Raw genomic sequence first — 13,162 nt, 5'->3', positions numbered from 1 at the left:
CGTTATTAACACTTTTTTATTTACTATTAATTTTATTAGTTGATTTTAAAAACTTCTAAACACGATGGTTGAGGTTATGAAAAGGAGAGAACTGTTAAGGTCGAGAATCACGTACCACGCAGTCTGCGCAGCTTCAACGTATCTAACACGGATTGGACGATTATTTTGGTGGGAAAATCCAATTATTTAATTTTATCTTTTTAATAAATTTATTAACATTATGAGGGTTTTTGAAATAAAATAAAGATTTTTAATTAAACGTTATTTTTTATTGGAAATAAGAAACATGTTATAATTAAATTTTTTTTTACAAAAACATTTTTTAATTGAAACTGACAAATTTTTTAAATTTTTTTTGGTACCAAATTGGTAATAACTAACTGGGTTAGTTTATAAACGATAAATAATAGAATAAGATACGTAATTAAGACCTAAACCTATCGAAAATTATTTATAAATAATACTTTTATTAACAAAACTGACATTTTTTTTTATTTCTTAGTGCAAAATTGGTAATAACTAACTTGGTTAGTTTACAAACGATAAATAATAGAATAAGATACGTAATTAAGACCTAAACCTATCGAAAATTATTTATAAATAATACTTTTATTAACAAAACTGACAATTTTTTTTTATTTCTTAGTGCAAAATTGGTAATAACTAACTTGGTTAGTTTACAAACGATAAATAATAGAATAAGATACGTAATTAAGACCTAAACCTATCGAAAATTATTTATAAATAATACTTTTATTAACACAAATTGCCTCAAAAATAAAGTGGGCGAACGAAAAAACTTTTAGTACTTTTCAATACAAAATATAAATACTTATTTATTTCGACGATTCTTTCTAAGTTTATTAGCAGCTGGTCCCATAACGGCCGAAGACAATTTAAAGGCGTCGTAAAATTTGCCCAAACGAATGGCACGAAGTACTGCTAGGGCGCTTTTCTTGGTTTTAAAGTAAATATCGGCTTCGTTATTATTTTTGCGTGGGTTGGGGTAAACGGAGACGTTTTGGACGGGCCCATAACGTAATAGTTGTTGACGTAGAGCGTCTACGTCGATTTCGCCTAACCCCCAAGCGAAAATTTTCCAATGTGACTGGGTAGAAACAGTCGATGATGTAGATGGCCTAGGTGAGGCAGATTTTCTAGGTGAGACAGATGACCTAGGTGATGCAGATTTCCTAGATGAGGCAGATGACCTAGGTGATGCAGATTTCCTAGGTGAGGCAGATGACCTAGGTGAGGCAGATTTCCTAAGTGAAGCAGATGACCTAGGTGAGGCAGATGCCCTAGATGAGGCAGATGACCTAGGTGAAGCAGATGGCCTAGGTGAGGCAGATGACCTAGATGAAGCAGATGGCCTAGGTGAGGCAGATGACCTAGGTGAAGCAGATGGCCTAGGTGAGGCAGATGACCTAGGTGAAGCAGATGGCCTAGGTGAGGTACTTGGCCCTGCAATCGGTTCTGGTTGCCGGACCAATTCCCTTGAGGGTGCACGAGTTGACCTCCTGGACCTCCCAGTCCCTAAAGCCCTCCTAAAGTCCACCGAACTGTATCGATCTGGTAGACTTCTAGATCTTTGAGCACGGCCACTAAATTACAAAAAATTAGTAAAGAATAAAATCCAAATTTAAATATTTACCACAGTTCTAATTCTCGGCTCAGCTTCGGTCTAACGATGGGCGCCAACCCCATTGGTGATCGATGTCTTCCTTGACTAGTACTTGGAGAAGAAAATCTCATGGGTGACATAGACACAGACAAAGACATCCTATTACGCCTTTCCCTATCACGCCTTTCCCTATCACGCCGTTCCCTATCACGACGTTCCCTATTACGCTGAGGTGACCTACTCATTGATTTAGCTATAATTAATAAAAAGAAAAAAATTAAATTAAAAGTAAAATTTATTAAACAGTTAATTTGTTACCGAGTTTTGCCGCCCATTTTCCCATCTTGATGATTAGGCTTAAAATTTATCCTGCAAATATTGAAAAAAATATTATTACAAGAATAAAGTTTCAAGGGATACAATTTGAGGTTATGTCGCCAAAGTTATTAAGGAATAAAATCGCGTGAAATATCGTTTGCGCATGAGTAAAGTACTTTTTATTATTAATTTGATTATTATTAAAGTAAAATTACGAAATCCTAACTTTTTCGACACAATAGTAATTGGAAAACGATTATTTGTTGTTTTAAATCCGTAATAAAGTAAAAATTAAAAAAATGTAGGTTAAAAAATGAGTTATCAAGAATTATTTTCGTGGTAAAAAAAGCTGAACATTTGAGGTTATGTTGCCGAAGTTATTATGGGTCAAAATCGCGTGAAACATCATCTGCGCATAAACAAAGTACTCTACACCGCGTAAAACATAAAAGCGATTATTATTAAAGCAAAATGCAACGAAAAGTTAAATTATTCCTACCTTTTTTAATACAATTAAAATTGGAGACGAAAACAACGGTTCAAACCAAAACTAACTGTCAACAGAAATTAAAAAGCAACATGGTTGCCTAGCAACTAAAAAAAGACGTTTTGATACCAACAAAAAACCACCCCATGACGTTGGGATTTCTAATATTAATTAATTGCTATTTCTTTATGTAATTAATGTATTTGTTGTTGTAAATCCGTAATAAAATAAAAATTAGAAGAAAAAATGAGTTATCAAGAATTATTTTTGTGGTTAAAAAAAGCATGGATTTGAGGTTATGTTGCCGAAGTTTTATGGGTCAAAATCGCGTGAAACATCGTCTGCGCATAAACAAGGAATTCTGCACCGCGTAAATCATAAAACCGATTATTATTAAAGTAAAATTTCAAAAAAAAATGTAATAATTCCTACCTTTTTTAACACAATGACAGTTGGAGTCGAAAACACAACGATTCAAACCAAAACTAACGGTCAAAAGAAATGAAAAAGCAATATGGCTGCCTAGCTACTAAGAAGAGACTTTTACTACCAACAAAAACCACCAGGGGGCGTGGGCGTCGATTTCTAATATTAATTAATTACTAATTTCTTGATGTAATTAATGTATATGTTGTTTTAAACCCGTAATAAAGTAAAAATTAAAAAAATGTAAAATAAAAAATGAGTTATCAAGAATTATTTTCGTGTTAAAAAAAAGCATGGCATTTGAGGTTATGTTGCCGAAGTTATTATGGGTCAAAATCGCGTAAAACGTCGTCTACGCATAAACAAAGTATTCTGCACCGCGTAAATCATAAATCCGATTATTATTAAAGTAAAATTTCAAAAAAAAGGTAATAATTCCTACCTTTTTTAACACAATGAAAGTTGGAGTCGAAAACACAACGATTCAAACCAAAACTAACGGTGAAAAGATATGAAAAAGCAATATGGCTGCCTAGCAAGTAAGAAGAGACATTTGCTACCAACAAAAACCACCAGAGGGCAAGGCGTTGACTTCCAATATTAATTAATTACTATGTTTTTAAGTAATTAATGTATTTATTGTTTTAAAACCGTAATAACGCAAAAATTAAAAAAATGGAGAATAAAAAATGAATTATGTAGAATTATATTTCGTGGTAAAAAAAAAGCATGGCATTTGAGGTTATGTTGCCGAAGTTATTAAGGGTCAAAATCGCATAAAACGTCGTCTGCGCATAAACAAAGTATTCTGCTCCGCGTAAATCATAAATACAATTATTATTAAAGTAAAATTGCAAAAAAAAAGTTAAGAATTCCTACCTTTTTCAACACAATGAAAATTGGAGTCGAAAACACAACGATTCAAACCAAAACTAACGGTCAAAAGAAATGAAAAAGCAACATGGCTGCCTAGCAACTAAGAAGAGACGTTTTGCTACCAACAAAAACCACCAGAGGGCGTGGGCATCGATTTCTAATATTAATTAATTACTATTTTTGATGTAATTAATGTATATGTTGTTTTAAACCCGTAATAAAGTAAAAATTAAAAAAATTTAAAATAAAAAATGAGTTATCCAGAATTACTTTCGTGTTAAAAAAAAGCAGGGCATTTGAGGTTATGTTGCCGAAGTTATTATGGGTCAAAATCGCGTAAAACGTCGTCTGCGCATAAACAAAGTATTCTGCTCCGCGTAAATCATAAATCCGATTATTATTAAAGTAAAATTTCAAAAAAAAGGTAATAATTCCTACCTTTTTTAACACAATGAACGTTGGAGTCGAAAACACAACGATTCAAACCAAAACTAACGGTCGAAAGAAATGAAAAAGCAACATGGCTGCCTAGCAACTAAGAAGAGACGTTTTGCTACCAAGAAAAAACACAAGAGGGCGTGTGCGTTGATTTCTAATATTAATTAATTACTAATTTCTTGGTGTAATTAATGTATATGTTGTTTTTAACCCGTAATAAAGTAAAAATTAAAAAAATGTAAAATAAAAGATGAGTTACCAAGAATCATTTTCGTGTTAAAAAAAAGGCATGGTATTTGAGGTTATGTTGCCGAAGATTTATGGGTCAAAATCGCGTGAAACATCATCTGCGCATAAACAAAGTATTCTGCTCCGCGTAAATCATAAATCCGATTATTATTAAAGTAAAATTGCAAAACAAAGTTAAGAATTCCTACCTTTTTCAACACAATGAAAATTGGAGTCGAAAACACAACGCTTCAAACCAAAACTAACGGTCAAAAGAAATGAAAAAGCAACATGGCTGCCCAGCAACTAAGAAGAGACGTTTTGCTACCAACAAAAACCACCAGAGGGCGTGGGTGTCGATTTCTAATATTAATTAATTACTATTTTTGATGTAATTAATGTATTTGTTGTTTTAAATCCGTAATAAAGTAAAAATGAAAAAAATGCAGAATAAGAAATGAATTATCTCGAATTATAGTTCGTGGTAAAAAAAAGCATGGCATTTGAGGTTATGTTGCCGAAGTTATTATGGGTCAAAATCGCGTAAAACGTCGATTGCGCATAAACAAAGTATTTTGCTCCGCGTAAATCCGATTATTATTAAAGTAAAATTGCAAAAAAAAGTTAAGAATTCCTACCTTTTTCAACACAATGAAAATTGAAGTCGAAAACACAACGATTCAAACCAAAACTAACGGTCAAAAGAAATGAAAAAGCAACATGGCTGCCCAGCAACTAAGAAGAGGCGTTTTGCTACCAACAAAAACCACCAGAGGGCGTGGGTGTCGATTTCTAATATTAATTAATTACTATTTTTGATGTAATTAATGTATTTGTTGTTTTAAATCCGTAATAAAGTAAAAATGAAAAAAATGCAGAATAAGAAATGAATTATCTAGAATTATAGTTCGTGGTAAAAAAAAGCATGGCATTTGAGGTTATGTTGCCGAAGTTATTATGGGTCAAAATCGCGTAAAACGTCGATTGCGCATAAACAAAGTATTCTGCTCCGCGTAAATCATAAATCCGATTATTATTAAAGTAAAATTGCAAAAAAAAGTTAAGAATTCCTACCTTTTTCAACACAATGAAAATTGGAGTCGAAAACACAACGATTCAAACCAAAACTAACGGTCAAAAGAAATGAAAAAGCAACATGGCTGCCTAGCAACTACGAAGAGACGTTTTGCTACCAACAAAAACCACCAGAGGGCGTGGGCGTCGATTTCTAATATTAATTAATTACTATTTTTGATGTAATTAATGTATTTGTTGTTTTAAATCCGTAATAAAGTAAAAATGAAAAAAATGCAGAATAAGCAATGAATTATCTAGAATTATAGTTCGTGGTAAAAAAAAGCATGGCATTTGAGGTTATGTTGCCGAAGTTATTATGGGTCAAAATCGCGTGAAACACCGTCTGCGCATAAACAAAGTATTCTTCACGGCGTGAATCATAAATCCGATTATTATTAAAGTAAAATTACAAAAAAAAGTTAAGAATTCCTACCTTTTTCAACACAATGAAAATTGGAGTCGAAAACACAACGATTCAAACCAAAACTAACGGTCGAAAGAAATGAAAAAGCAACATGGCTGCCTAGCAACTAAGAAGAGACGTTTTGCTACCAACAAAAACCACCAGAGGGCGTGGGCATCGATTTCTAATATTAATTAATTACTATTTTTAATGTAATTAATGTATTTGTTGTTTTAAATCCGTAATAAAGTAAAAATGAAAAAAATGCAGAATAAGAAATGAATTATCTAGAATTATAGTTCGTGGTAAAAAAAAGCATGGCATTTGAGGTTATGTTGCCGAAGTTATTATGGGTCAAAATCGCGTAAAACGTCGATTGCGCATAAACAAAGTATTCTGCTCCGCGTAAATCATAAATCCGATTATTATTAAAGTAAAATTGCAAAAAAAAGTTAAGAATTCCTACCTTTTTCAACACAATGAAAATTGGAGTCGAAAACACAACGCTTCAAACCAAAACTAACGGTCAAAAGAAATGAAAAAGCAACATGGCTGCCCAGCAACTAAGAAGAGACGTTTTGCTACCAACAAAAACCACCAGAGGGCGTGGGCATCGATTTCTAATATTAATTAATTACTATTTTTGATGTAATTAATGTATTTGTTGTTATAAATCCGTAATAAAGTAAAAATGAAAAAAATGCAGAATAAGAAATGAATTATCTAGAATTATAGTTCGTTGTAAAAAAAAGCATGGCATTTGAGGTTATGTTGCCGAAGTTATTATGGGTCAAAATCGCGTAAAACGTCGATTGCGCATAAACAAAGTATTCTGCTCCGCGTAAATCATAAATCCGATTATTATTAAAGTAAAATTGCAAAAAAAAGTTAAGATTTCCTACCTTTTTCAACACAATGAAAATTGGAGTCGAAAACACAACGATTCAAACCAAAACTAACGGTCAAAAGAAATGAAAAAGCAACATGGCTGCCTAGCAACTAAGAAGAGACGTTTTGCTACCAACAAAAACCACCAGAGGGCGTGGGCGTCGATTTCTAATATTAATTAATTACTATTTTTGATGTAATTAATGTATTTGTTGTTTTAAATCCGTAATAAAGTAAAAATGAAAAAAATGCAGAATAAGAAATGAATTATCTAGAATTATAGTTCGTGGTAAAAAAAAGCATGGCATTTGAGGTTATGTTGCCGAAGCTATTATGGGTCAAAATCGCGTAAAACGTCGATTGCGCATAAACAAAGTATTCTGCTCCGCGTAAATCATAAATCCGATTATTATTAAAGTAAAATTGCAAAAAAAAGTTAAGAATTCCTACCTTTTTCAACACAATGAAAATTGGAGTCGAAAACACAACGCTTCAAACCAAAACTAACGGTCAAAAGAAATGAAAAAGCAACATGGCTGCCCAGCAACTAAGAAGAGACGTTTTGCTACCAACAAAAACCACCAGAGGGCGTGGGTGTCGATTTCTAATATTAATTAATTACTATTTTTGATGTAATTAATGTATTTGTTGTTTTAAATCCGTAATAAAGTAAAAATGAAAAAAATGCAGAATAAGAAATGAATTATCTCGAATTATAGTTCGTGGTAAAAAAAAGCATGGCATTTGAGGTTATGTTGCCGAAGTTATTATGGGTCAAAATCGCGTAAAACGTCGATTGCGCATAAACAAAGTATTTTGCTCCGCGTAAATCCGATTATTATTAAAGTAAAATTGCAAAAAAAAGTTAAGAATTCCTACCTTTTTCAACACAATGAAAATTGAAGTCGAAAACACAACGATTCAAACCAAAACTAACGGTCAAAAGAAATGAAAAAGCAACATGGCTGCCCAGCAACTAAGAAGAGGCGTTTTGCTACCAACAAAAACCACCAGAGGGCGTGGGTGTCGATTTCTAATATTAATTAATTACTATTTTTGATGTAATTAATGTATTTGTTGTTTTAAATCCGTAATAAAGTAAAAATGAAAAAAATGCAGAATAAGAAATGAATTATCTAGAATTATAGTTCGTGGTAAAAAAAAGCATGGCATTTGAGGTTATGTTGCCGAAGTTATTATGGGTCAAAATCGCGTAAAACGTCGATTGCGCATAAACAAAGTATTCTGCTCCGCGTAAATCATAAATCCGATTATTATTAAAGTAAAATTGCAAAAAAAAGTTAAGAATTCCTACCTTTTTCAACACAATGAAAATTGGAGTCGAAAACACAACGATTCAAACCAAAACTAACGGTCAAAAGAAATGAAAAAGCAACATGGCTGCCTAGCAACTAAGAAGAGACGTTTTGCTACCAACAAAAACCACCAGAGGGCGTGGGCGTCGATTTCTAATATTAATTAATTACTATTTTTGATGTAATTAATGTATTTGTTGTTTTAAATCCGTAATAAAGTAAAAATGAAAAAAATGCAGAATAAGAAATGAATTATCTAGAATTATAGTTCGTGGTAAAAAAAAGCATGGCATTTGAGGTTATGTTGCCGAAGTTATTATGGGTCAAAATCGCGTAAAACGTCGATTGCGCATAAACAAAGTATTCTGCTCCGCGTAAATCATAAATCCGATTATTATTAAAGTAAAATTGCAAAAAAAAGTTAAGATTTCCTACCTTTTTCAACACAATGAAAATTGGAGTCGAAAACACAACGATTCAAACCAAAACTAACGGTCAAAAGAAATGAAAAAGCAACATGGCTGCCTAGCAACTACGAAGAGACGTTTTGCTACCAACAAAAACCACCAGAGGGCGTGGGCGTCGATTTCTAATATTAATTAATTACTATTTTTGATGTAATTAATGTATTTGTTGTTTTAAATCCGTAATAAAGTAAAAATGAAAAAAATGCAGAATAAGCAATGAATTATCTAGAATTATAGTTCGTGGTAAAAAAAAGCATGGCATTTGAGGTTATGTTGCCGAAGTTATTATGGGTCAAAATCGCGTGAAACACCGTCTGCGCATAAACAAAGTATTCTTCACGGCGTGAATCATAAATCCGATTATTATTAAAGTAAAATTACAAAAAAAAGTTAAGAATTCCTACCTTTTTCAACACAATGAAAATTGGAGTCGAAAACACAACGATTCAAACCAAAACTAACGGTCGAAAGAAATGAAAAAGCAACATGGCTGCCTAGCAACTAAGAAGAGACGTTTTGCTACCAACAAAAACCACCAGAGGGCGTGGGCATCGATTTCTAATATTAATTAATTACTATTTTTAATGTAATTAATGTATTTGTTGTTTTAAATCCGTAATAAAGTAAAAATGAAAAAAATGCAGAATAAGAAATGAATTATCTAGAATTATAGTTCGTGGTAAAAAAAAGCATGGCATTTGAGGTTATGTTGCCGAAGTTATTATGGGTCAAAATCGCGTAAAACGTCGATTGCGCATAAACAAAGTATTCTGCTCCGCGTAAATCATAAATCCGATTATTATTAAAGTAAAATTGCAAAAAAAAGTTAAGAATTCCTACCTTTTTCAACACAATGAAAATTGGAGTCGAAAACACAACGCTTCAAACCAAAACTAACGGTCAAAAGAAATGAAAAAGCAACATGGCTGCCCAGCAACTAAGAAGAGACGTTTTGCTACCAACAAAAACCACCAGAGGGCGTGGGCATCGATTTCTAATATTAATTAATTACTATTTTTGATGTAATTAATGTATTTGTTGTTATAAATCCGTAATAAAGTAAAAATGAAAAAAATGCAGAATAAGAAATGAATTATCTAGAATTATAGTTCGTTGTAAAAAAAAGCATGGCATTTGAGGTTATGTTGCCGAAGTTATTATGGGTCAAAATCGCGTAAAACGTCGATTGCGCATAAACAAAGTATTCTGCTCCGCGTAAATCATAAATCCGATTATTATTAAAGTAAAATTGCAAAAAAAAGTTAAGAATTCCTACCTTTTTCAACACAATGAAAATTGGAGTCGAAAACACAACGATTCAAACCAAAACTAACGGTCAAAAGAAATGAAAAAGCAACATGGCTGCCCAGCAACTAAGAAGAGACGTTTTGCTACCAACAAAAACCACCAGAGGGCGTGGGTGTCGATTTCTAATATTAATTAATTACTATTTTTAATGTAATTAATGTATTTGTTGTTTTAAATCCGTAATAAAGTAAAAATGAAAAAAATGCAAAATAAGAAATGAATTATCTAGAATTATAGTTCGTGGTAAAAAAAAGCATGCATTTGAGGTTATGTTGCCGAAGTTATTATGGGTCAAAATCGCGTAAAACGTCGATTGCGCATAAACAAAGTATTCTGCTCCGCGTAAATCATAAATCCGATTATTATTAAAGTAAAATTGCAAAAAAAAGTTAAGAATTCCTACCTTTTTCAACACAATGAAAATTGGAGTCGAAAACACAACGATTCAAACCAAAACTAACGGTCGAAAGAAATGAAAAAGCAATATGGCTGCCTAGCAACTAAGAAGAGACGTTTTGCTACCAACAAAAAACACAAGAGGGCGAGGGCGTTGATTTCTAATATTAATTAATTAGTAATTTCTTGATGTAATTAATGTATATGTTGTTTTAAACCCGTAATAATGTAAAAATTTAAAAAATGTAAAATAAAAAATGAATTATCAAGAATTATTTTCGTGTTAAAAAGAACATGGCATTTGAGGTTATGTTGCCGAAGTTTTATGGGTCAAAATCGCGTGATACATCGTCTGCGCATAAACAAGGAATTCTGCACCGCGTAAATCATAAATCAGATTATTATTAAAGTCAAATTTCAAAAAAAAGGTAATAATTCCTACCTTTTTTAACACAATGAAAGTTGGAGTCGAAAACACAACGATTCAAACCAAAACTAACGGTCAAAAGAAATGAAAAAGCAATATGGCTGCCTAGCTACTAAGAAGAGACGTTTCGTTACCAACAAGAAACGACCACAGGGCGTTGGCATTTATAATATTAATTAATTACTATTTTTTTGATGTAATTAACGTAGATATATGTTGTTTTAAATCCGTAATAAAGCAAAAATTTAAAAAAATTGGAAGAAAAAATGAATTATACAAATTATTTTCGTGGTAGAAAAAAGCATGGCATTTGAGGTTATGTTGCCGAAGTTATTATGGGTCAAAATCGCGTAAAACATCATATGCGCATAAACAAAGTATTCTTCACGGCGTGAATCATAAATCCGATTATTATTAAAGTAAAATTGGAAAAAAAAGTTAAGAATACCTACCTTTTTCAACACAATGAAAATTGGAGCCGAAAACACAACGATTCAAACCAAAACTAACGGTCAAAAGAAATGAAAAAGCAACATGGCTGCCCAGCAACTGAGAAGAGACGTTTTGCTACTAACAAATACCACCAGGGGGCGTGGGTGTCGATTTCTAATATTAATTAATTACTATTTTTGATGTAATTAATGTATTTGTTGTTTTAAATCCGTAATAAAGTAAAAATGAAAAAAATGCAGAATAAGAAATGAATTATCTGGAATTATAGTTCGTGGTAAAAAAAAGCATGGCATTTGAGGTTATGTTGCCGAAGTTATTATGGGTCAAAATCGCGTAAAGCGTCGATTGCGCATAAACAAAGTATTCTGCTCCGCGTAAATCATAAATCCGATTATTATTAAAGTAATATTTCAAAAAAAAAGGTAATAATTCCTACCTTTTTTAACACAATGAAAGTTGGAGTCGAAAACACAACGATTCAAACCAAAACTAACGGTCGAAAGAAATGAAAAAGTTACAAAGCTGCCAACCAACAAAAAAGAAATTTGTTACCAATATAAAATCACCAGATGGCGCTGGAATCTCTAATATTAATTAATTACAATATTGAATTAAAGCCGTATTAAAACTATTCGCTACTATAAGCACAGAATATTGTGATATTCTGTGCTATGAGCTTGTGGAATTCCTTTGAGTTAAACGTGAATTTGCTACGAGTTAAACGTGAATCCCTACCTGAAGAAGGGTCAGATGAATTTGACTTGAATAAATTTCGAGTAAAAGCGTGGAAAATCGCGGTTATATAAATATAAGAGATTCAAAGATAATATAATAAAAATAACACGTATTTGTTATTGTTTTTTCGTTAAAAAAAATATGGATGCGTCAGCCATTAATATTGTATTACCCACGTTATTAAGGTGGAAAATCTCGTAAATTAACATGTGCGCAAATTCAAAACAACATCCACCGTGGAGTGAGATTAGAGGGAAAAATTATAAAAAAAAAAGATTTCTTACCTTTTTTTTCAACGCAGTAAAAACACAACGAAAAAATCAACACGGCTGCTTGTCGAATGAAATAACATTTTGTTAACAACATAAAACAATCAATGCAATTTTTAATATTTGTTTATTAATCATTTTTTGATCTATTTAATTATGTTAATACAGTAAAATAACAAAATCTGTTGTTATTATTATATTGAGGATGTTGTTATAGTTGAAAATCGCTTAAAATGCGCAAACTCTAATTTTATTCACCTTACCTTTCTCAACAAAATAAAGTTTGATAGGATAAATTACACAGAAACTATCAAGAAATAAAACAAGACTTCTTTCAGATTATTAAAGTTACATCAAAAGTCGACGTTGGTGTTTTTAATATTTATTTATTACTATTTCAAACATTTATTTATTAATACTGTTAATAATTTTATATCAATATATGATCTATCTTTTATATGGCGTTGATATTAGATGGTGTATTTATTTTTTGAGTAGAAATAAGGAAGCGATGAGAAATTATACCCATTTATAAATTTGAATTGTATGTAGTGTCGTGTTCTGTAAGTCATTTTGTCAAAACTTAGTTGATGTTGATTAGTTTGTATGGAAATATTAAAAAGGTATGTCAAGGACCGTAAAGGGAGAGATAAACCGTAGTTTATCTGCACGGTCATCGATGGCGCTGTCGGCCAAAACAAAATTTCCTGTAACTAGGAGCTGGAGAAACTAAACAAAATATAAGTTTATTTACTTGGCCCAAAAAAAGCTAAATTAATAAAGTTAAATTAAAAATGTCTTACCTTTCTTTTTATTAAAAAATGAGTACTAAGTAGCATGAATATAAAACACTGAAATGATTAAAAATTAATGAGATGTACGAATTCAAAAAAATATGCAGAAAAAAAGCGTGCTTAATATTTCAAAAATATATTTAACATAAATTTTGATAAATAAATTGTATTAATTTCTTCAAGAAGCTAGGTCTGTAACAAATGTAAGCATTTTTTTACAAGATTTTGTATT

At 31.6% G+C, this 13,162-nt stretch overlaps 1 protein-coding gene across 1 annotated transcript; it reads right to left on the bottom strand.

The window, feature by feature from the left end:
- Nucleotides 1-590: 590 nt before the first annotated feature.
- Nucleotides 591-3,816, bottom strand: LOC111425632 (RNA-binding protein with serine-rich domain 1-B-like). The gene is made up of 4 exons (XM_071198770.1): nt 3,735-3,816; nt 1,943-1,993; nt 1,655-1,877; nt 591-1,604 (listed from the first exon to the last, which is right to left on the bottom strand). The coding sequence occupies exons 2-4, from the start codon at nt 1,965-1,967 to the stop codon at nt 833-835; spliced, it is 1,020 nt and encodes a 339-aa protein (XP_071054871.1). The 5' UTR covers nt 1,968-1,993; nt 3,735-3,816; the 3' UTR covers nt 591-832.
- Nucleotides 3,817-13,162: the final 9,346 nt, after the last annotated feature.

Source organism: Onthophagus taurus, chromosome 8 (assembly GCF_036711975.1).
Source record: "Onthophagus taurus isolate NC chromosome 8, IU_Otau_3.0, whole genome shotgun sequence".
In the NCBI taxonomy this organism is placed as follows: domain Eukaryota; kingdom Metazoa; phylum Arthropoda; class Insecta; order Coleoptera; family Scarabaeidae; genus Onthophagus; species Onthophagus taurus.
The sequence above is the reverse complement of the archived record's forward strand: the minus strand, read 5'-3'. Positions and strand labels throughout refer to the sequence as shown.

Excerpts from the sequence above, each read along its gene's own strand:
- LOC111425632 (XM_071198770.1), bottom strand. The coding sequence starts at position 1,967 with ATGGGAAAATGGGCGGCAAAACTCG. Across the intron at positions 1,878-1,942 it reads AAAATGGGCGGCAAAACTCG|CTAAATCAATGAGTAGGTCA; the intron begins GTAACAAATTAA and ends TATTAATTATAG. Across the intron at positions 1,605-1,654 it reads AGCCGAGAATTAGAACTGTG|TGGCCGTGCTCAAAGATCTA; the intron begins GTAAATATTTAA and ends TTTGTAATTTAG.